Source organism: Rhinatrema bivittatum, chromosome 6, assembly GCF_901001135.1.
Source record: "Rhinatrema bivittatum chromosome 6, aRhiBiv1.1, whole genome shotgun sequence".
Classification (NCBI taxonomy): Eukaryota; Metazoa; Chordata; class Amphibia; order Gymnophiona; family Rhinatrematidae; genus Rhinatrema; species Rhinatrema bivittatum.
The window spans coordinates 87,872,042-87,896,425 of record NC_042620.1 but is presented as its reverse complement, the minus strand read 5'-3'; the positions used below and the strand labels follow the sequence as shown (position 1 = coordinate 87,896,425).

Below are 24,384 nucleotides of genomic sequence, written 5' to 3'. Positions count from 1 at the left end.
CCACCACGGCCATCGACCCCGATGGCACCGTCGATGCCTACTCAAGAATCCATTTTTCAACCCTTGATGGACAAGCTGGACTCACTGATCCATTGCTTCTCATCTTTACCACAACCTATAGATGTGGATGAGAATCAAGAGCCATTACCAGGTCCCTCGGGTGTCATGCCACCCCTTAGACCTCAGACTCCACTATCCGAAATTCCAGCTAAGCCTACTAGGCCGTTGGAGCACCCTCTGGATGATAGTGACCAAGAATTCTCCTCTGATGAAGATCTCCTTTCTGAGCCTTCTCCGCCAGAAGATAGAAGAAAGTCACCACCAGAGGATCTGTCTTTCTCCAACTTTATTAAAGAAATGTCTCAGACAATTCCCTTCTCCCTCATTTCTGAGGTAGACAGCAGGCAAAAAACCTTGGAGGTGCTTCAATTCGTGGATCCTCCCAAGGAAATTCTTGCTATTCCTGTTCACGAAGTATTACAAGAACTAATGTACAGGATATGGGAACACCCTGGGTCGGTGGCAGCTGTTAATAAGCGAGCGGATGCCACTTATCTAGTGCAACCCATCCCGGGGTTCCAAAAAACTCAACTACCGCACCAATCAGTGGTGGTTGAGTCGGCTCAAAAGAAAGCCAAAAGATTAAAGCAACACGCCTCCATACCTCCTGGGAAGGATAACAGGTTCTTGGACAATCTTGGCCGGAAGATCTTCCAAGCTGCTATGCTGGTATCTAGGATAAATTCATACCAGCTTTTTATGAATCAATACCAGCGTGACCTATGGAAGCAAGTTGAATCCCTGTCTCATCAGTTACCTGACCATCTTCAGGGAGGATTTCAAAACCTCGTACATAAAGGCCTAGAGGCAGGAAAACACGAGGTTCGGGCCACGTATGATTCATTTGAGACAGCCTCCAGATTGTCTGCATCCAGAATAACAGCTAGAAGATGGGCCTGGCTTAAATCTTCAGAGCTGAGACCAGAGGTACAGGAGCGCTTGGCAGACCTGCCTTGTTTAGGGGAAAACCTCTTTGGCGATAAAGTCAAGGAGGCGGTGGCCACCATCAAAGACCACACAGAAACCCTCAAACAGCTGTCTCAGCTGCCACAAGAGGTACATCAACCTTCAAGGAGGCCTCCAAGAAGGGAACAAAGAAAGCCATATTACCGCCCTAGGAGGTATTATCCACCAGCAGCCAGGCCCAGACAACAAAGGCCTGCTCAACGGTCTCAGCCTCGCCAAAGAACTGTTAGGCCTCAGCAGCCTCCGCCTGCGGCGTCCACTTCCGGATTTTGAAGTACAACCAGAGGGCATGAGTCATTCCCAAAATCCTTATCCACAAGTACCTGTCGGAGGCCGAGTCGCTCACCATCTTCAAACTTGGACCTCCATCACTACAGACCAATGGGTACTCTCAATCATATCTCAAGGGTACCACTTGGACTTCCTCACTGTGCCAAGAGACAATCCCCCTATTCCGTCTTGGTCAGTGTCTCATCATTACACAATCCTGCAAGCAGAATTATCCACCCTCCTGACTGCCAGGGCCATTGAAAGAGTTCCCAGGCCTCAGTGGGGCAGAGGATTCTACTCCCGATATTTCCTCATTCCAAAGAAAACCGGGGGTCTACGTCCTATCCTGGACCTCAGAAATCTCAACAAATTTTTAAAGAAGGAAAAATTCAGGATGGTGTCCTTAGGCACCATGCTACCTCTTCTTCAAAAAGGAGATTGGCTCTGCTCTCTGGATCTTCAAGACGCTTACGCTCACATTCCCATTTTCCCTCCTCATCGACAGTACCTGCGATTTCTGGTACAAGGTCAACATTTCCAATACAGAGTGCTACCATTCGGCCTTGCATCAGCACCTCGAGTATTCACAAAATGTCTAGCAGTAGCGGTGGCACATCTTCACAAGCAAAAAGTGCATGTGTTCCCCTACTTGGACGATTGGCTCATCAAGAGTCATACACAGAGCGGAGCTGTCACTTCTCTCCATCTCACAATAAGATTGCGTCACTCCTTGGGATTTCTCATCAATTACGACAAATCCCATCTCACACCATCTCACCAGTTGCAGTTCATAGGTGCAGATCTCAACACCATCACAGCAAAGGCCTTTCTTCCGAAAGACCGGGCTCAAACGCTCGTTCTCCTGGCACACTCTATTCGCAATCAATATACAGTCACAGCTCATCAGTGCCTCATCCTACTCGGACACATGGCCTCAACAGTTCACGTCACTCCCATGGCCAGACTGACCATGCGACTAATGCAATGGACACTCAAATCTCAATGGATTCAAGCCACTCAGCCACTGTCCACTCACATTCAGATAACACCAGATCTGAAGTTTTCCCTTCTCTGGTGGACATCACCGATCAACTTGCTCAAGGGCCTACCTTTCCAGCAGCCAGTTCCACAAGTGACTTTAACTACAGATGCGTCCACCTTGGGATGGGGAGCGCACATTGCTCATCTGAAAACACAGGGCAAGTGGACAAAGCAAGAAGCCTCCTTTCAGATAAATTTCCTGGAGCTTCGAGCTATACGCTATGCTCTATATGCATTCAAGGACTGCCTTTCACACAAGACTGTTCTGATCCAAACGGACAACACAGTAGCCATGTGGTACATCAACAAGCAGGGTGGTACGGGCTCGTACCTCCTTTGTCAGGAAGCAGCTCAAATATGGGACTGGGCCCTAGCACACTCAATTCTACTACGGGCCACCTATCTAGCAGGCATCCACAACACAGTAGCGGATCGCCTCAGTCGTCACTTCCAACCACACGAGTGGTCTCTAGACCCGACCCTGGCAGCCAAGATCTTCCAACGCTGGGGTCAACCATCAATAGATCTCTTTGCGTCCCATCTGAACTACAAAGTGAGCAATTACTGCTCTCTCCTCTCGCAGCAGAACAGCTTACCAAGAGACGCTTTTGCCCGCCATTGGAATTCAGGCCTGTTATACGCGTATCCACCAATACCGCTCATAACCAAAACACTAGTGAAGCTGCAACAGGACAAGGGGACCATGATACTCATAGCCCCATATTGGCCTCGACAAGTATGGTTTCCCACACTGTTAGATCTCTCAGTCAGGGATCCAATTCGCCTGGGAGTAGCTCCCAATCTCATAACTCAGGAACAGGGTCAGCTGCGCCATCCCAACCTTCAATCCCTGTCCCTGACAGCATGGATGTTGAAAGCTTGATCTTACAACCACTCAACCTTCCAACCACTATATCTCAAGTACTTATAGCTTCACGTAAACCTTCCACTAGAAAGAATTATTCCTACAAATGGAAAAGGTTTACATTGTGGTGCACTAACAAAGATTTAGATCCTTTCACTTGCCCCACTACCTCACTACTAGATTACCTTTACCATCTCTCAGACTCTGGTCTTAAGACGTCATCTGTAAGGGTACACTTAAGTGCAATCTCAGCTTACCATAACAAGCTGGAAGATGCACCTGTCTCCACACAGCCTCTCGTCAGTAAATTCATGAGAGGCCTAACTCACATTAAACCTCCAGTTCATTCCCCAAGCATACAATGGGACCTGAATGTAGTCTTAACCAGGCTTATGCGTTCTCCCTTTGAACCCATAAATACCTGTGACCTTAAATTCCTCACTTGGAAAACGGTATTTCTCATAGCCATTACATCAGCTAGAAGGGTCAGTGAACTGCAGGCACTAGTAACTTACGAACCCTTCACGAAGTTCCTTCATGACAGAGTAGTCCTCCGTACACATCCAAAATTCCTTCCTAAGGTTGTCACGGAATTTCATTTAAACCAAACAATAGTTTTACCTACATTCTTTCCTAGGCCTCACTCTCACCAGGGAGAGAGAGCCTTACACACTTTGGACTGTAAACGTGCATTATCTTTCTATTTAAACCGCACTGCAGCCCAAAGAAAATCAAATCAGCTGTTTGTGTCCTATGATCCAAACAAACCAGGTAAAGCAGTGGGTAAGCATACTCTGTCAAACTGGCTAGCAGATTGCATACAATTTTGTTATGAAAAAGCAGGCCTTACTCTCCAAGGGCGAGTAAAAGCACATTCAGTCAGAGCAATGTCAACCTCAGTAGCACACCTTCGCTCTGTACCTATTCTGGACATTTGTAAAGCAGCAACATGGAGCTCTCTTCACACCTTTGCAGCTCACTACTGTCTAGACAAAGAGGGAAGACAAGATTCAGCATATGGACAATCCGTCTTAAAGAACTTGTTTCCAGTTTAATCCCAACTCCTTCTACATCCAACCTGCTGTGATCTTCGGCTGATTCATTTCATCGTCAATACCTTACTGTTGCTTCAGCACAAAATGACTCAGCCTCTAGCTTGCTAATCACCCATATGTGAGGACTAGCATCCTGCTTGTCCTGGGATAAAGCAAAATTGCTTACCTTGTAATAGGTGTTATCCCAGGACAGCAGGATGTAGTCCTCACGAAACCCACCCGCCACCCCGCGGAGTTGGGTCCGATACGTTTTATTATTTTATTTTTGGCTAACGCTATTTGCTACAAACAAAGACTAAAGGGAGACCCCTGTGGCAGGGAATATCATGGCATGCTGGGCATGCTCAGTAGGCACTCTGGTGCCAGTCAAATGTTTCATAGAAACTTTTACAGAAGTTTTCCGTACATAGGGCTCCATTACTGATGTCACCCATATGTGAGGACTACATCCTGCTGTCCTGGGATAACACCTATTACAAGGTAAGCAATTTTGCTTTATACAGGAACCTCCGGTATATAAATTATTTTAAATAAATAAATAAATAGATATGTAGGTAACTTCAGGAGAGCAATCTGCAAGACCTAACTTCCCCAGCTATCTCTAATCAAGTAACAATAAATATGAGAACTAACCTGGTAAAAGTTAAGCATCCCCTTGGCATGCCTCTTTATCTGGGTAGATTTTACCTGGGTGGGAATTTCAAATCCCTTTAAATATCAACCTGTTTATTCACTACAGTCACTTTAAGGGGAAGAACCCAACTCTGTCCCCTCCTCAGGGCTCATTTTTATGATTTCAGATTATCTTCCTTGTTTTGTTTAGAAAAAAAAAAAAAGAAAGAAAAATGTCGTTTTCTAACAAATATTTCCTGCTATTTGGTGGTTCTTGTTTTTATTTTTTTGTTTTTTGAAGACTGCCTTTAACTAGTGAGTCCCATATACGTGACTTAGGGGCAGATTTTCAAAGGGTTGCGCGCGTAACCCTGAAAACCTGCTCCTGCGTGTGCCGAGCCTTTTTTGCATAGGCTCGGCGGCACGCACAACTCCCGGGACGCGCGTATGTCCCGGGGCTTTGAAAAAGGGGCGGGAAGGGGGCGTGGTGCCGGTCCGGGGGTGGGACAGAGGCCTTCGGCACAGCGGTTGAGCCGGGGGATGGCGCACCGGCAGCCGGCCGGCGTGCACAAGTTGCGCCTGCCTCTGGCAGGCGTAAATAATTGAAACAAGGTAGGGGGGATTTAAGTAGGGCTGGGGGTGGGTTAGATAGGGGAAGGGAGGGGAAGGTGGGGGGGAGGGAACAGGGAAAGCCATCAGGGCTCCCCTAGGGCTCGGCGCGCGCATGGTGCACAAGTGTGCACCCCCTTGCGCGCACTGGCCCTGGATTTTATAACATGCTCGTGGCAGCGTACGCATGTTATAAAATCGGGTGTACATTTGTGCGTGCCATTTATCATGCACAAATGTACCCCGCGCGCGCAGATTTTAAAATCTGCCCCTTAGTGAGTTGTTTGTCTTCAGAGAAAGCAACGTTGTATACCTGTAAATAGATGTTCTCTGAAGACAGTAGTCCACCAAACTCACACAATTTCTCTATTCCCTTACACTATTATTGTGCCCCAAGTCAAAGAATGTTATATTTAACTAAAGGAGAGCCATAGCAATGCAGAAACTAATGCACATGGGCAGGGAAATGCTTTTTCGTTTCCAGAAAGCTCTTGAACAATCTGGCTGTATGGCATCAAGCATGGTCACATGGCCAAATGTGTGGCTGGTGGATTTGATTTGCATTTTGCAGAGAATACTTGTTATATGAAAGAAATTTTGTTATACTAGAAAGTAGAAAGGCAAGAAATATTGGTACTCTGAGGGTAATACTTAAATTAGTTCTTATACAGCACAGCAGAAGTTGTATAGTGACATATTTTGACAAAATGAGTAATATCAAAAGGAAATATTTTTGGAATAGTCTTTGTGGACAAAGAAAATAAAAAAAAGTGAATCTGGAATACCCATAACCCTTATTAAGTAATTTTCCCAAGAAGCCAAAGTAACTGCACTTATTTTAAATCAGCCACCCATAGAAGTGAGTTATTGTCATTAGAGCCTGAAACTAAAAAGAAAATAGTCTCTTTTGTGCAGAAATGAGTTATAGAGAAATAAATTACGGTAATCTGGGTTTTTATGTTGTAGCTTTGTATTCTTACCTATAACGTTACTATGTCAGCATGCAAGCATCTTTTTCATAGTAACCTTGTAATATATTCACCTTATTTCTAAAGTACAGTATTTAATTTAATTTATTTTTTTATTTTTATTCCACCTTATGTAGCTGGTCAGCCACTTCAAAGCAGATTACATAGTGTGTTATTAGTCATATTAAAGCATTAATTTGTAGTTAGGAAACAGGAGACATATTACAGATAGTTTACATGCATCATGGTGTGTTCATACAATAGTTTATAGTTATGGTTTACAAAGAACAAAAGATAACAGTAAAGTTTTATAAAGATTAGCTTATTTAATTGACAGAAGGATGAGAATGATATGCAAGGTGTTAGCCTGCAGGGTAAATAGCCATGTCATTAGTTGGTGACAGAAATCCATGTACTCATTGATTCCTTGTAGGTAGTAAGGAAATTTGTTCCATAGTTCTGGTGCTGCTCATGTGAAGATTCTGGTCTTGGTGTGTTTTACTCAGAGAATTATGGGGGTGGAACGACTAGTTACTTTTTTTTGTGGATGATATTCTTTTACCTTCTTGGTTAGGTAGGTGGGGCCAGTGTCAAGTAAATGTGAAGGTTAGAATCTTGAATTTGATGCATAGAGATATGGGCAGCAGGAAAAGAGAGAATAAGATGAGAAGACATGTTCCTATTTCCTGCTACTGTGATAGGTTCTGGCAGCCAAATTGTGGATTATCTGGAGTTTATTGTCTTTTTAAGTAGTCCTGTGTAGATAATGTTGCTGCTGTTTCTCCTGGAGAAATTCTGAGCAAAAACTTAAAAATTCTGTTTTTACATTCTGCAGACTTTATTTGTTCAGATAAAACAATATAATCACTGTCTTTGAAGAATAATTAATTTATAATGCAGTATGGAAAAACAGTATTACTCAAAGATGCAAAATTTTTAATTTTTTGTGCAGAATTTTCCCATTATAAGGCCTAACCCCTCTTGCCTTTCCCCAGCTCTCCCCCTTATGAGTTGAACCCCTTCCCCAGGCTTGATTTCTCCTCTCCTTCAGGTCAGTCCCTTCAGGGTTGACCCCTCTCCCATCTCTTTCCCCTCATAGACTTAATTGGCATCTCAGAGACCTGGTAGAAGGAAGATTGTCAACGGGACAGTGCTATACCGGTGTACAAATTACATCGCAATGACAGAGAGGAGCATCTGGGAGGCGGGGTGGTGCTTTATGTCCAGGATGGCATAGAGTCCAACAGGATAAAGATCCTGCATGAGACTGAATGCACAATAGAATCTTTATGGGTAGAAATCCCTTGTGTGTTGGGGAAAAGTATAGTGATAGGAGTATACTACCATCCACCTGGCCAAGATGGTGAGGCAGACAGTGAAATGGTAAGAGAAATTAGGGAAGCTAACCAAATTGGTAGTGCAGTAATAATGGGAGATTTCAATTACCCCAATATTGACTGGATAGATGTAACATCTGAACATGCTAGAGAGAGATAAAGTTCCTGGATGGAATAAATGACAGTTTTATGGAGCAATTGGTTTTGGGATCAACGAGAGAGGGTGCAATTTTAGATCTAATTCTCAGTGGAGAACAGGATTTGGTGAGAGAGGAAATGGTGGTGGGGTCACTTGGCAATAGTGATCATAATATGATCAAATTTGAATTAATGACAGGAAGGGGGACAGTAAGTAAATCTATGGCTCTAGCGCTAAACTTTCAAAAGGAAAACTTTGATAAAATGAGAAAAATAGTTAGAAAAAAACTGAAAGGAGCAGCTACAAAGATGAAAAGTGTGCAAGAGGCATGGACATTGTTAAAAAAAAAAAAAAAAACATCCTAGAAGCACAGTCCAGATGTATTCCACACATTAAGAAAGGTGGAACGAAGGCAAAACGATTATCGGCATGGTTAAAAAGTTATTTTATTTATTTATTTAGCATTTTTATATACCGAACATTTGTTTGCACTTCACGTCGGTGTACAATAAAGTGAGGTGAAAGAGGCTATTTTAGCCAAAAGATCTTCATTAAAAAATTGGAAGAAGGATCCAACAGAAGAAAATAGGATAAAGATTGAGCGCTGGCAAGTTGAATGTAAGACATTGATAAGGCAGGCTAAGAGAGAATTTGAAAAGAAGTTGGCCATAGAGGCAAAAACTCCCAGAAAAAGCTTTTAAAAATATATCCGAAGCAGAAAGCCTGCGAGAGAGTAAGTTGAACCGTTAGATGATCGAGGGGTAAAAGGGGCACTTAGAGAAGATAAGGCCATCGTGGAAAGATTAAACTATTTTTCTGCTTCAGTGTTTACTGAAGAGTATGTTGGGGATATACCTGTTCCAGATAAGGTTTTCATGGGTAGTGATTCAGATGAACTGAACCAAACCACGATGAACTTAGAAAATGTGATAAGCCTGATTGAGAAACCGAAGAGTAGTAAATCACCTGGACTGGATGGTAATCACCCCCCATGTTCTGAAGGAACTAACAAATGAAATTTCAGATCTATTAGTTAAAATTTGTAATCTATCCTTAAAATCATCCATTATACCTGAAGACTGGAAGGGTGGCTAATGTACCCCCAATATTTATAAAGGGCTCCAGGGGTGATCCAGGAAACTATAGACCAGTTAGCCTGACTTCAGTGCCAGGAAAAATAGTGGAAACTGTTCTAAAGATCAAAATCACAGAACATATAGAAAGACATGGTTTAATGGAACAACGTCAGCATGGCTTTACCCAAGGCAACTCTTGCCTTACAAATCTTCTTCACTTTTTTGAAGGGGTTACTAAACATGTGGATAAAAGTGAGCAGGTAGATATAGTGTATTTGAATTTTCAGAAGGCATTTGACAAAATCCTTCATGAGAGGCTTCTAAGGAAACTAAAAAGTCATGGGTTAGAAGGCAGTGTCCTTTTGTGGATTACAAACTGGTTAAAAGACAGGAAACCGAGTAGGATTTAAATGGTCAATTTTCACAGTGGAGTGCCTCAGGGATCTGTACTTGGACAGGTGCTTTTCAATCAAAATGACAAAGGGGATGGAACAGCTCCCTTTGAGGAAAGGCTAAAGAGGTTAGGTCTGTTCAGCTTGGAGAAGAGACTGCTGAGGAGGAATATGATAAAGGTCTTCAAAATCATGAGAGGTCTAGAATTTGTAATTGTGAATCAGTTATTTACTCTTTTGGATAATAGAAGGACTAGGGGGCACTCCATGAAGTTAGCATGTAGCACATTTAAAACTAATCAGAGAAAATTATTTTTCACTCAACACACAATTAAACTCTGGAATTTGTTGCCAGGGGATGTGGTTAGTGCAGTTTAAAAAAGATTTGGATAAGTTCTTGGAGGAGAAGTCCATTAACTGCTATTAATCAAGATGACGTGGAAAATAGCCACTGTTATTACTAGCATCAGTAGCGTGGGATATACTTAATTTTTGGGTACTTGCCCAGAACTTGTAGCCTTGGATTGGCCACTGTTGGAAACAGGATGCTGGACTTGATGGACCCTTGGTCTGACCCAGCATGGCAATTTCTTATGTTATGTTCTTAACTAGCTTTCTCTTTCTGTTCCACCAGACTCAATCCTCTTTGCCTCATTCTTTTTTCTTTCCCCCTGACCCCTGGAAACCTTGCTAAGGCTTGAACCCCTCTCCTGCTTATTCTCTCTGATCACTCCAGTTCTCGCCCCTCACCTCAGCAAGGCCCTCTATCTTTCTCTGTCTGACTACTATCTTTCGCAGTCTTCCCCCACCCAAGCTTGACTTCTAGGGAGGGGGGCGTTGTAGATAGAGAAAGCGCTCCCCTTTCCAAATTCCCTCCCCTTACCCTATCAAGACTCCTAGTTTTCTCTGTCACCCCATCTTTAGCATCACCTCCAGCACACTCTTACCTTTCCCCAAGCTCACTGTCTACATTGCTTTTTTAAACTCTATCAGATCCCCATTTATCTTTCCATTGTTCAGGCTGCATAGACCAAGGCCAACGCTGCTGGCTTATCTTTTCTGGCCTGTGTAGGCCAAAGCAGACTCTCCCAACTCTTTTTTGGTCCACATAGTCCAGCCTGCCATTGCTTCTTTCTCACTTGCAGTTGACACCAGTGTTTTTTTTTCCTCTCTTCTAGTCCATGTAGGTCTCCAGTGCCATTGCTGTTGCTGCTTTCTGGTCAATGTTCCTGATTCTGTGGGGTAAAAACAGAATTTCCCTTCACAAGAGGGAAATTATGTGAAAATTGTGCATAGTACATAGTACAGATGTGTGAGCACCACTGCTTCATGACTGTTTTTAGGTCTTCTGGTTTTAGAAAGGGGCATAGTTGTTTACCATTCAGAGTGACCAGAATGCTTTCTTAGTCATTGTTGCTATTTGGCTTTCTAGGTTCTTTAGTTCATGTTGTGGATGTAAGGTGATATTGTCTAGGAAGGGTTTGGGGATGGGCATTATCAGGTCTTTGTGAGGATATCTGTTTTGTCCATGTTTGTAAGAAGTTGGTTGTTAGTCATCCAGATTTTTGTTAAGGCATTTCTCTGGGACTGCTGCTGTTTTTTCCCAGGTGGTATAAGGATTTGGATGTCACCAGCCTAGTTGTGCAGTTTGAATCCATCTTGTCTTAATCTGTGAGGGACATGAATTATCTATTGAATAGGATGAGTTGGTTAGTTAACTTATTGCATTTGATAAAACACCTTTCTTCCCATAAAAGAAAAACCAAGGCAATGTACAATTAAAAGATAGCCTTTTATATATTGGTTCTAAATATGAAAAATAAAATAAAAATACTGCAGTAGTGGGGAGCTTTGGGATACTCCTCATTTTAGATGTCAAGGTTTGGAGGTATTTGTGTTCCAGTTTATTATCTGGGTTCTGTGGAGAAGAAAGATTCAAACTAGTTTTTCACTCCCCCCCCCCCCCCCCCCCCTGTACTATGTCAGTCTAGTCAGTATGATTTTGTGGTCTATCAAGGTCCATCATCTAATAGGGAAAACTAAGACAGTTTCTGTATTGTATCCTGTTCAGAATCCTGATTGGGCTGGATGTAGTATGTTGGGTTATTCTAGGTAGTCTCTCAATTTGGTTCCCGGAGTTTGCCATGTGTTGTGTGAGGCAGGGCAGTTGATATTGGGAGGTGGTTGGCACGTTTTGAGATGTTATGAGGGATTTCTCAATGTGAGCATTACATGGGATGATTTTAAAGGGTCTGTATATAGTCCTTGTTGGAGAAGAGGCATTTACAATTTTCACAAGGCAGAATAGGATTGGGTCTGGTAGGCCTTTGAGGAAGCATGCAGGGCATGAATCTGAGTATCCTCCTTCTTCCTACAAGAGGTTTTTTATGCTTTTTAAAGTCTATATTGTAGAATTCCTCAAGAGTGACTGTTTCTGTTTTTGCAATATTTTGTTTGTGATGATTTGGTTTCTCTTTCTCTGCATTTATTATTTCAGTTGCAGCAAAATGTATGTTCTGAATGTGTCATTTTTTTTTAATCAGTCTTATATTTATTGTAATGTCATTCAAAACTTGTTTCATATGCATCAGTTTATATGAAAGAATATCTTTGTTCTTGGGCAAATGCTTGTTGCTTCTTCCAGGACAATTAATTTGGGTTTAAATGCTAAGGTAGGACCTTAATGATTTCCTTGCTTGATTAGCCTATGATTAATGACTATTGCTGTTTTCATTCTTCTGTTTGGACAGGAACTGATCAAACAAATATTTTCAGCACATTCAAAAAAACAACAAGACTTTTCCAAGAGCCAGAAGAAAGTTAATACATCTTTGTCAAGTCCAAAACCAACCTCCAGTTCACTAGCTCACCAGAAACAAACTTGTTTAGAAAATAACCATTCTAATCCATTCTTGACAAATGCACTTTTAGGTAATCATCAACCTAATGGAGTTATTCAGTGTGTCATACAGGAGGCGCCTCTAGCACTTACCACCAAATCCAAAACCCAGGGTAAAATAAATGAAAATATGGCTACATCTAGCAGTGCATTTTCTTCACCAGTAAATTTAAGTACGGGTGGGAAAAAACATTCTGGCAGTCGGACACCAGTTGTGCCGTGTACCTCTCCTGTACTGCAGAGTCTTGGTAAAGAAAAAAACATCAGTAATGATGTAGCAGCAGTAAAAATTCCACATCATGTTCATCCTGCAAAGTCATTAATAGATCGGTTTAGAGGAATAGATTCAGACATTCCTAGTAGCAAAGACTCTGATGACTCAAATGAAGAAGATGATGAAGATGAAGAAGAAGAGGAGGAGGATGAAGATGATGATGATGATGATGATTCTGATGACAGTCAATCAGGTTAGTGTTTGGCTCTCTTTATAAGTAAGTAACAGGTGTTTGTATTGAAGATTGAAGATTTGTTTCCAAATTTAAAAGGTGCAGAATATACTAGGACCAAGTGTCAAAACAAAATTCTGATTCTATGCTTTTTGAACCCCTTTGCCTTTCGTTTTGTAAACTACTAGGTAGAAACCCTAGCAAATTGTCTTAAATTTATTTATTTATTTTCTTTAAAAATGTTTCTATACCGTCGTTAAGTTAAATACCATCACAACAGTTTACTGAACGGTTTAAATCCACCCCAAATCTCTTACCCAGGCTAATTTGGTGTAAGACTACCCTAATAAGCTTCCATTCTTTATCTTAAGGCCCTACCCTAAACCAAATACAACAAAATTAACCAGCCTGCTGAGCACACAAAATAAGAATTCACTCAGATTTTATTAATAAAATCAAACCACTTCAGAGGCAAAGGAGGCCAACTGTAGAGAATGTGAATGCGTTGAAACAGACATATTCATGATCTTATAATAATGTCACATTGTTATGTAAAACATTTTTCAATTAACTTATTGATCAGCTCCTTTATGATGATATTCAACAAAACCCTGTATGTTTGTATTTGCCTGTGTTAAGGTTATACCTGGTTAAATTACTGGTTAAATCCACTTTTCTTTAAAGAATTCAATTTATCACATCAATGAAATGGCTTATAAAGTTCAGGTTTTCTCTCTGTCGAATAGACAATTATTATTTGAATTTATTGCTATTTACCAACAGAGTCTGATAGTAATTCAGAGTCAGATACTGAGGGATCTGAAGATGATGATAAAGATCAAGAGGAATCTGATAGTGATACTGAGGGAGAGAAAACTCCAGCACAACTGAATAAAACTTCCTCAGTCAACAGCTCTTCCAGCAGCAACAAAGCGCATTCTACACCCCTTAATCTCCAAGTAACAAAGACGCCAAGCTCCACGCCTGCTGCCTTATGTCCTGAATCTCAGTCGCCAGATTTTCTTGGCACTTCTACTCTTACTTCAAGTACACCATGCGGTATTTACATTTTCCGTAGTAAAACACGCTGGCTGAGAAATAGATTATTAAAGTTGAGTGTTATGCATAAAACGATGTCTAGTTTTTCTGTTACATTTATCTAAAGGTTGTCTAGAGTTGATTTTTATGTATGATACCTTTTATTGGTTCTTTCAGCAGGTTTTTAACCAAATAAACTTTATTTAAGGTGCTGGAAAAAGGAGAAGAGTAACAGATGAACGAGAGTTGCAGATACCGATGGAATATGGGTATGTGTTTAATTTTCATTGTTTAATCTATGGAAACTAGTTCTGACATTGCAATTTTGACACAGCTAACATGGCTAAATCCATTGTTAGTTGTCACAGTAATATGTTTATAGGTTTTGTATAATACATCTATTTTATAACAGATTACAATATTTTATATAGCTGGCAAAGAGAAACAAGAATAAGAAACATCAGTGGACGCCTTCAAGGAGAAGTAGCCTATTATGCTCCATGTGGAAAGAAACTGAGGCAATACCCTGAAGTAATAAAGGTACATCATTTCCTAAAACTGTATACATTTTCACACTATTAATTCTGTTACAATCAAAAGTATACTCCTTGGATTAGAGCTCTTTGGTATAAGATGCCTCTCAAGTGAGGCTAATGTATCTTTAACTGACCTCCTAAAAATGTAAATATCTCTTCAGTGTAGAGCATGGAAAAATATTTGACTTGAGGATAGATAAACAACAAAGTGGGTCATTATTAAAACCTGAAGTGGAAAAATATGTGATTTTTTCAGTACCTCACCAGAAATGGAATAATGGATATCTCAAGGGACAATTTCAGCTTCAGTGCAAAAATAAGAGTGGGTGACTTCTATGAAGCCAGAGATGGACCACAGGTATCCATTTTTTTAAACAAGTCAAGTCTTTAATCTAAGAAGTAGTAGCATAAATTTAGGCAAAGTAATACTTCTTAGGTATAGCCTAACTGCCTGTTCCTAGTAGTTATCGGGAGGACAATTTTCAAAAGACATTGACCTGGGAAAATACCCATTTATCTGGCTAAAAGGGCTGTCTGAAAAATGCCCTCCCTCTGTGCAGTTAAAGGCATGAAGGGAATCATTCCCAGAGGTATGTTTAGGTCAGAGGAGGAAAATAATATGTGCAGATGGCATTTTCAAATCTATGCATGTTGTTTTCAATAGAAAATGTTTCTGCAGAAAAAACAGATGTACATTTTCCTCAGGGCACTTTTCTAGAGGATAGTATTTATATAATTTCCCTTGAGAATTGGTGCAAAGCCTGTGGGTAAAAACTACCAACGGACTTTGTACCAATGCAGACAGTTTGAAAATTGCCCCCTTATTGTATGTAATAATTCAGATTTATTGTTACTTAAAGATGGAATCCATAAATGCCTAGTAATGGAGTTTTGCAATATGATTTTTAATCTGGGTTTGTTCAGGTATTTCTTCTATTTAAACTTAGTAGTGTATTTAATTGGATTTTTATCCACAGAAAAGCTTTTTTTGTTCTGGTGTGTGTCTTTTTGTCATAAGTGTGTGTGCGTGCATGTGTAATTTTTTCACAAATACTATATATTTATTTTTTTTAACATTTAAAAAAAATTATTTTTTTTACAATTCTTGTTATATGAAATCCCTAGACAAAATATTTAAACCTTATATGAAGCCAAACATCATGATCTTTTCTTTTCCACACCATAAACATCAGGGCCCTTGTTTGTCTAAATCCAATTCCTTTTCCATCCCCGCCCACGGCTGTCAATGTGAAGGGAGATGTTGCAATTGTGTTAAAAGCATCAAGATTTCTTGGTTAAAGGTAGTAACCCATGCCTTCTCTTAAGGGTAGCAACTGCCATACCCTGCAGTTATCCACAAGCCTTACAATATCCCATAAAAATTTACTGCTAGCAAAAGTTTACTGGGTGATAAGCCTTCTTGAAAATTCAGACAGTGCTGCTTGTGTGCTTTGCTTATGGACTTGGCCGTAGAAGCAGTCCTGTGCTTTTACCATTATGTCTGCATATTACTACCCCAGACTGTAAATATCAGCACCTGTGTTGATTGTTGTTTGAATCTAATTCCTCTACCACCCACCCCAAAGCGGAGAGTGATATTACAGTTGCATCAAAAGCATCAAAGCTTATTGGTTAAGGGTAGTAACCCATGTCTTCTGTTAAGGTTAATAACTACTGCTCTGTGCAGGTTACCCCAATGCTTATAAGTTCCCCAGACCATAAAAGTCAGGGCCCTCGTATGTTATTGTCTGAATCCAATTCCCCTTTTTTTCCCTGCCATTGAAGCAGAGAGCATTGTTTCAATTGCATCAAAAGCATCAAGGTTTATTGGTTAAGGGTAGTAACCACAACATCAGCAAGTTATGCCCATGTACCCTTCATTCTCATTCTCTACCTTATAGGATTCACAATGTTTATCCCATGCCCCTTTTAATTCTTTGACTGTTTTTGTCTTCACCACCTCCTCTGGAAGGGCATTCCAGGCATCCATCAACCTGTCTAATAAGAAATATCTCCTGATGTTGGTTCTGAGTTGTCCCCACTGAAGTTTCATTTCATGACCATAGTTCTACTGATTTCTTTCAAATGGAAAGGTTTAAAGTTTATGCATCATTAAAAACTTTCAGGTATCTGAAGGTCTGTATCATATCTCCCCTGCACCTCCTCTCTTCCAGGGTATATACATTTAGAACCTGCAGCCTCTCCTCATAAATCTTCCAGTACTGACTCCTCACCATTTTGGTTGCCCTTCTCTGGACTGCCTCCATCCTCTCTCTCCTTTTTGAGATATGGGCTCCAGAACTGAACACAGTACTGCAAGTGAGGCCTCACCAAGGACTTGTTCAAGTGCATTATCACCTCCTTTTTCTTACTTGCTTATTCCTCTTTCTATGCAGCCCAGTATTCTTCTGGCTTTAGCTATTGCCTTGTCACATTGCTTCACCATCTTCAGATCACCAACACTATTACTGCAAGATCTGTCTCTTGGTCTGTGCACATCAGTCTTTCACCGCCCATCTTATATTGCTCTTTTGGATTACTGCATCCCGGATGCATGACTGCATATCTTGGCATTGAATCCCAGCTACCAAATCTTTGACCACTCTTCAAGCTTTCTTAAATCATTCTCTCTATACTCTACTTAAATAAACAAACTGCAGAAGGGATAGAAAGTAGTATTGCATAAGAACATAAGAAATTGCCATGCTGGGTCAGACCAAGGGTTCATCAAGCCCAGCATCCTGTTTCCAACAGAGGCCAAAACCAGGCCACAAGAACCTGGCAATTACCCAAACACTAAGAAGATCCCATGCTACTGATGCAATCAATAGCAGTGGCTATTCCCTAAGTAAAATTGATTAATAGCCATTAATGGACTTCTCCAAGAACTTATCCAAACCTTTTTTGAATCCAGCTACACTAACTGCACTAATCACATCCTCTGGCAACAAATTCCAGAGCTTTATTGTGCGTTGAGTGAAAAAGAATTTTGCAAAGATATTGAACAGAGCCAGCCTCAAAACGGATCCTTGTGGCACTCCATTTAACACCACTTTCTCTTCAAAGTAGGTTCCATTTACCATTATATGCTGTCTCCTGCAATCCACTCCACCACTTTGTCACTCACTCTCAAGCTTCTCATTTTATTCACAAGTCTCCTATGCGGTGCCGTAGCAAAAGCTTTGCTGAAATCCAAATAAATCCCATTGAGCGCACTTCTATGATCCAATTCTCTAGAAACCCAATCAAAAAATCAATCAGATTTGTCTGACACGGTTTTACCCTGGTGAATCCATGCTGTCTTGTGTCCATCAGCTTACTGGATTATAGATAGTTCACTATCCTTTCTTTCAACAGCATCTCCATTCATTTTCCCACCACCATAGTTTCCTCCTCTCTGCTAGCATTCTTGTGAAGCAGGACCACAACTGCTCTTCTATAATCTTGCGGCACCATTCCTGTTTCCAGGGATCTATTGAACAGGTCTTTCAGCAGACCCACCAGGACATCTGAGTTCCCGTAGTATCCTGGGATGTACCTTATCCAGCCCTATGATCCTTGTCCACTTTCAGTTTTCCTATCTCTTCCCATACAGTTTCTTCTGTAAAAGGAGTTGTCTATCACATTCCCTTCTATGGTCTTGTCAACAAGCAGCAGTCCTTCTTCAGGGTCGTCGTTAGTGAACACCGAATAGTATGTATTGTTTAATATTTCTGCCATAAGCTTAAGGTGGTGCATCAGGGCAAAACTTTGCATTTTGAGACAGCTGCTGAAGCAGCCCAATTTTTTGCAATCTTTGGTTACACCAAGATGGATTTCCATTTTCATGATGTCTGTTATTCTCTCATTGAAGGTCACATTTGACTTGGTGACTAGGGGAGGGCTCCCATGGCTTTATATATGATGACCCGTATCTCAGATAGGATTGTCAGGCAGTGTGAAACCTGTATTGACTTTTTTGTTCTCACTACATTCTTTTTTCATAAATATTGTCCTCTCTGGGTTTTGGTAGAAGGGAAAGGGGTTGGAGGAGTTGGGGAAGGGTGGGATGGGTTTGTTCTGTGGGTAATGATCAGTAGTGAATGTTTATTCTTCTCTTTCACAATGTTGGGTTCCATATTAGGTGCTACAACCCAAGAAAGAGATCTAGGTGTCATAGTGGATAACACATTGAAATCGTTGGTACAGTGTGCTGCGGCAGTCAAAAAAGCAAACAGAATGTTGGGAATTATTAGAAAGGGATTGGTGAATAAAACGGAAAATGTCATAATGCCTCTGTATCGCTCCATGGTGAGACCGCACCTTGAATACTGTGTACAATTCTGGTCGCCGCATCTCAAAAAAGATATAATTGCGATGGAGAAGGTACAGAGAAGGGCTACCAAAATGATAAGGGGAATGGAACAACTCTCCTATGAGGAAAGACTAAAGAGGTTAGGACTTTTCAGCTTGGAGAAGAGACGACTGAGGGGGGATATGATAGAGGTGTTTAAAATCATGAGAGGGGTAGATGTGAATCGGTTATTTACTCTTTCGGATAGTAGAAAGACTAGGGGGCACTCCATGAAGTTAGCATGGGGCACATTTAAAACTAATCGGAGAAAGTTCTTTTTTACTCAACGCACAATTAGACTCTGGATTTTGTTGCCGGAGGATGTGGTTAGTGCAGTTAATATAGCTGTGTTTAAAAAAGGATTGGATAAGTTCTTGGAGGAGAAGTCCATTATCTGCTATTAAGTTCACTTAGAGAATAGCCACTGCCATTAGCAATGGTTACATGGAATAGACTTAGTTTTTGGGTACTTGCCAGGTTCTTATGGCCTGGATTGGCCACTGTTGGAAACAGGATGCTGGGCTTGATGGACCCTTGGTCTAACCCAGTATGGCATTTTCTTATGTTCTTATGTTCTTTTTCAATCATGGGTGACCAGTTATAGAATTTCTTTCCTTTCTCTTTCATTATCTTGGCATTACAAGGGGGGAGGCCCAGGCTGGGAGGTCTCTTTCTTATGGAATTATTTTTGTTTATATCTTGCATTACATTCCATAAACTGATTTCTTTTGGGTAAAGATTTTAAATATATTTCTTGGAATGTTTGTGGAATAGGATCTGTAGTGAAACGCTATAAACTGTTATAGGCTATGAGCCGCTTACACGCTGATGTTGCCATATTACAGGAGATGCATCTCATAGATTCTGAACATGATAAATTAAAGATTAAATGAGTGGGACATATATTCTGTGCTTCTGGTATTTCTCAAAAAGCTGAGTAGCTATTCTCATACATAAGTTTTTGCATTTCCAACTGACTAAAATGATCAAGGATGCTGATGGTAGATATATTTTTGTGGAAGGCTTATTATATAGAAAGAAAGTTTTGCTGGGAAGTGTTTATGCCCCAAATAGTTATTCCAAAAATGTTTTGCCAAAATTGTTGATATTGCATCCCTGCTAAACTATTAATGAGTCAGGATCAGAGGTGGGGCATACCTTATTTGTGTGAACAACTTTCTTTGGTAGATTTGTGAAGGTTTTTATACCTTCTTGATCTGGATTTCACTCATTACTTTAGAGCACACCACACTAAGTCCAGGATAGATTATTGTTCAATATCACATACAGTTCCTGTCTGAAACCTTTTTCAATGGTTGTAAATGCTGGGATTGGCCTACTTGAGATATCTGACCATGACCCAGTGTGGATTCAGTTGGAGGGATTTACGAAGGATAATACCTCTGGTCACTGGAGATTTCCATCAGATCTGTTTCAGGATTCAGGTTCATACTTATTTAATACAGAAATGGAAGGCGTTTGAATGCTTTAATGAAGCCAAAAGCCATATTAAGAGGAGATGATATTGCCTACTCAGCCCGGAAAAAAAACCTGACATCTTAGGAGATATTTGTTTTGGAAAAGCAGATACATATTGATAATAGGAGCTTTGCCTCTGATCCTTCCCCTGAGAATAAATTGAGATTCTTAAATACACAAACTGCTTTAAATACTCTGATACACCAACAAATGAAAAAAGTATGTTATATTATAAATATAGATTTTTTTCTCCATGGCAGCAAAGTAGGAAGAATGTTGGCTAATGCTGTAAAGCAATGGCAAGGCAAATCATATATAGCTGCCATGAAAACGAAGGGAGGCACTATTGTTAGAGATACTAAAATGATTGGGAGTCTTTTGGTTAATTTTTATTAAAAATCTCTATGCTCTGGAACCTAATAACATATTGGAAGTCACAAAATATTTAGGGGATATTCCCCTTCCTCGGTTGCATGAACAGGATTTAGATTTGTTACGTGCTTCTCTTTCTCTAACAGAATTGCACTCTCTTATTAGAAATTCACTGTTGCATTAGGCTGCAGGTCCAGACAGCATAACAGATGAATTTTATAAAATCCTGATTGACCAAGTATGCCTACCATTTGGAAAAATGTTTGATTCTCTGTTGGGGAGTTTTATCAGGGGACTTATCTAGTTAATATTGTGTTCTTGCCTAAACCAGGGCGTGATCCATTGTTGCCTGGCTCATATAGACCAATCTCTTTATTGAACTTCGATGTAAAATTATTGGCTAAGATTATGGCTGACCGATTAGCTAAGATATTACCATCTCTGATATCCCCAGGATAAATTGGCTTCACTAAAGGGAGATATGAGTCACTAATGTCTGAAAACAGTTAGCTTTCATGGAACACTCCATACAGCATCAAATGAATTCTTTACTATTATTTTTGATGCCAAAAAGGCATTTGTCAGGATCAATTGGAAATATCTCAAGCAGTTTTGCAGGCCTGTGGCTTTCAGGGTTCCTTCTTAGAGTATATCAAAATCCTGGAGAAATGATACTTTTTATAAACATTTATTTAAACTGTTATGTACATTGTATTAATATCGTAACTCAAAGTAACCTGAGCCTTCCTTCCTGCAATACTGTCGAACATCAAAGCAACAGTATTACAGGAAGGAAGGATCAGGTTACTTTGAGTTTCAATAGTGATACGATATATGTAAGAGTTTAAATACCTGTTTATAAAACGTATCATTTCTCCAGGATACAATTATATAATTATATCAAAGCAGGACCTGAAAGTATTTTACAGTCCTAGCAATCACAGGACTATTATTGTTATCCAGTCACAGCTTTGTAGACTGCAGCTTAGGGAATTAAAATGTGTAAGTTCACAGATAGTGAAAGACTTATAATTCAAATCTCCAAACGCTTAACTTCAGCATATAGATGGATCACGTTTCATCCCAACAGCCCATACATTTCAGAGTGTCTTACTCTGTTTTTCAGTATGGGTGGGTATGTTTGGCTTGGAAGTAATAATTAACTAAATCTAACCATTAAAAAGTATAATTAAAGGAAAAAGTTGAGAAAAACATTTTCATCCTCACTCAACCCTGCTTTTCCTGCTCTGGTCTATTGCAGCCATCTTGTGATGGCATATTTTATAACAGTAAAAGAAAACTTATAAAGGAATATCTTTGGAAATGGTACAGAATTTGATTGTTTAAAAAAAAAAAAAAAGTCAAATCTCAAAATGGACTCTCTCCTTATAAAACCAAACGTTTGTGGTGTACCTGTTTTACATAAACATCTGAAATTGAAAGTATAAAATTTATATACTTTCACTATCAAAATTAGACTATTTTGAATGCTCTCTAGCCATCACTATAATCAGTGAATAGTCTGAAAAATAGTATCCATTAACAATAATATACTTTTAGCTTAAAGGTTCTAACAAAAAATGTGTTAGAAATGTTCTGGTTTAATTTATTTTTGTTCTTTTCTTCTTAACAAAAATCAATAACCAGTGGGATCTTGATTCTAAGATATTCTAGGTGTTTTGGTTTCCATTATACAATGGGGAGCATCTTTTATCCTTAATGATTGAGACTAGGTTGTTCCAGATAATGGGAGTTTTCTGCTAAAAGATTTTCAATAATGGTAGTTTTACTAAGAACAAAGCATATGAAGCCAATCAGTTTTAGAATAATAGAAGTTTTTCTGGATAACAGAACATAAGCCAAAGCACATGATTTTTTTCAGATAATGAGAGATTTTGGGTAAAGGAACTTCTGGTATAAGGTGCCCTACTAGGACAAAAGTCCAATTAGGAAGAATTAATAAATAACCAACCTAATAAAGCCGCTCCATATTCTATATTTGTACAATTCTAAAAGTTTCTTTGTTTTTCTCTAAAAACATTTCATTGCATTTTTTTTAAACCCAGAAAGAAGTTAATTATAATTAAAAAAAAAAAATGCAGAGAATTCATTATAAGAATTGTGCCTATGATTATATAGCGGAGTGTAGTGTGGAAATCTTTTTTCCCATCAATAGCAGGGCTGAATTAGCCATGCTGTCATGGGATCTGTCAATCAGGTCCGGGAGGCGGAGCTTTACAAAGCAGAGATTTAGATTTTAGCTCTCTGCGGCTGCGCGTGTGTTCCCGCGCAGAAAAGTAACAGATTCTCCTCAGTCTGTTTTTTCCGTGAGCGGGATCGCACGCGGGGCTGACTTCTCCTCAGCATTTTCTTATTTTCTTGAAATGTCAAAAAAGCCGGGGTTTAAACCCTGTATCTGTGGCAAGGTAATGTCTGTCACGGATGGCCATGACCGATGTTACCGATGCCTGGGGCCAGAGCATAAATTACAAAACTGTGATTTTTGTGCTCGAATGTCCCCAAGAGCCCCAAAACAACGGGCTTACAGAATGCTCGAACTTTTTACTTTTTCCAAGCCATCAGAGGCTCATTCTTCACTGGGTCCCTCGTCAGTGGCGGCTCCGACTCAAAAAAGAGCATCATCGTGGGATCCTCAACCCTCCAGGCTTGGAAGTAAAGACTTACCAAGCAGACATAAGCCATCGGAAACGAGAGGACCGAAAGAGCCTCGGCGATCGGCGCAGGAAACAAAGGCGCCTAAAACTTCAGCGCCAGCAACTTATGCGCCTGAAGCACCTTCTGTGCCCAAATCACCATTGGTGCATAACACTACTGCGCCCGAATTGACATCGGCGCACAAGATACCGGCGCGCACAGTGCAAAAGACATATGCGCATAAGGCACCGAAGACGTCTGAGCGCATAGTGCCGAAGACGTCTGCACGCACAGCGCCGGACACGTCTGAGCGCACGGCGCCAGAGATTTCTGCGTGCTTGGCGCCGGAAACAACGGCGTCGAAACCATCTGCGTGCATGACGTCGATGACTTATGCGCACAAGTCGACATATGTGCACAACCTACAAGGAACATCGGCGCACATGGCGCCGAAGACAGCGCACTCAACAGCACACAGATCACTGCACAGTGGACTACAAAGGTCCAAGCAAGCATATCTTTCAATATCACATGGGGTAAAATGAAGACAGTCTCCAGATGTACCTCATTCCACCTCTTCAGATTCTATTTCTACAGAGGTGAAATCAAAACATATCAAACGATCACCGTTGGGAAATAGAACCCACACAGGATCATCGTCACACCATCACCATAGACGATCACGTCACTCACATATCAAAAAGCTGTGAAGATGAGAGATACATGGGCAGTGAGCCCTTCTACTTCTAAGTCATCTCACCCATGAAGTGCAGATTCCTTATCTCGTAGACAAGTAATACAAATCACTTCCTCTGCTGTATCTACGTCCTCAGATAATTCTGTTAGGACCACAGAGGATAAGATAGGGAACCAGTATGATATACCATCGGCTTCCCCTAAATTTAATCTGGTACCACCTAAAACAGGTGAACTACCAAAACAGCCTGGTCATTCAACAATGCTTCCTCAAAGAGGCATTTTTTTCAATTATCCCAATCATTGGCGGGGTTTTACGAAACTCTTCAATCATCCTTTAAGATGTCTAACGAACTCTCAGAAAGTTCCCCGGAACACAGTATACATCCTTACAGAGAACCGTCGGTGGAGCCTCCAGCATCCCCAATGAAAAACGACCAATTTCACCAATTCAACAACAAGATACCCCTATAGATTCTCTGTCTCCGCAAACGTCCCCATTGTCATCCACTGGATTCCCATCGGGAACAACCACAGGAA

General features: G+C 40.5%; 1 protein-coding gene across 16 annotated transcripts in view; it reads left to right on the top strand.

The window, feature by feature from the left end:
• The window catches only part of BAZ2B (bromodomain adjacent to zinc finger domain 2B), a 1,147,511-nt gene that overhangs the window by 712,850 nt on the left and 410,277 nt on the right, over positions 1 to 24,384 (top strand). For 10 of the 16 annotated variants that reach the window (XM_029605562.1, XM_029605561.1, XM_029605560.1 and 7 more), the window contains exons 9-13: positions 12,141 to 12,756; positions 13,519 to 13,794; positions 13,982 to 14,042; positions 14,205 to 14,313; positions 14,566 to 14,667. In XM_029605562.1, the coding sequence (XP_029461422.1) occupies positions 12,141 to 12,756; positions 13,519 to 13,794; positions 13,982 to 14,042; positions 14,205 to 14,313; positions 14,566 to 14,667 (1,164 nt within the window). The remainder of the gene's footprint in view (positions 1 to 12,140; positions 12,757 to 13,518; positions 13,795 to 13,981; positions 14,043 to 14,204; positions 14,314 to 14,565; positions 14,668 to 24,384) is intronic. The other 6 variants (XM_029605566.1, XM_029605569.1, XM_029605568.1 and 3 more) reach the window with 1 other exon arrangement.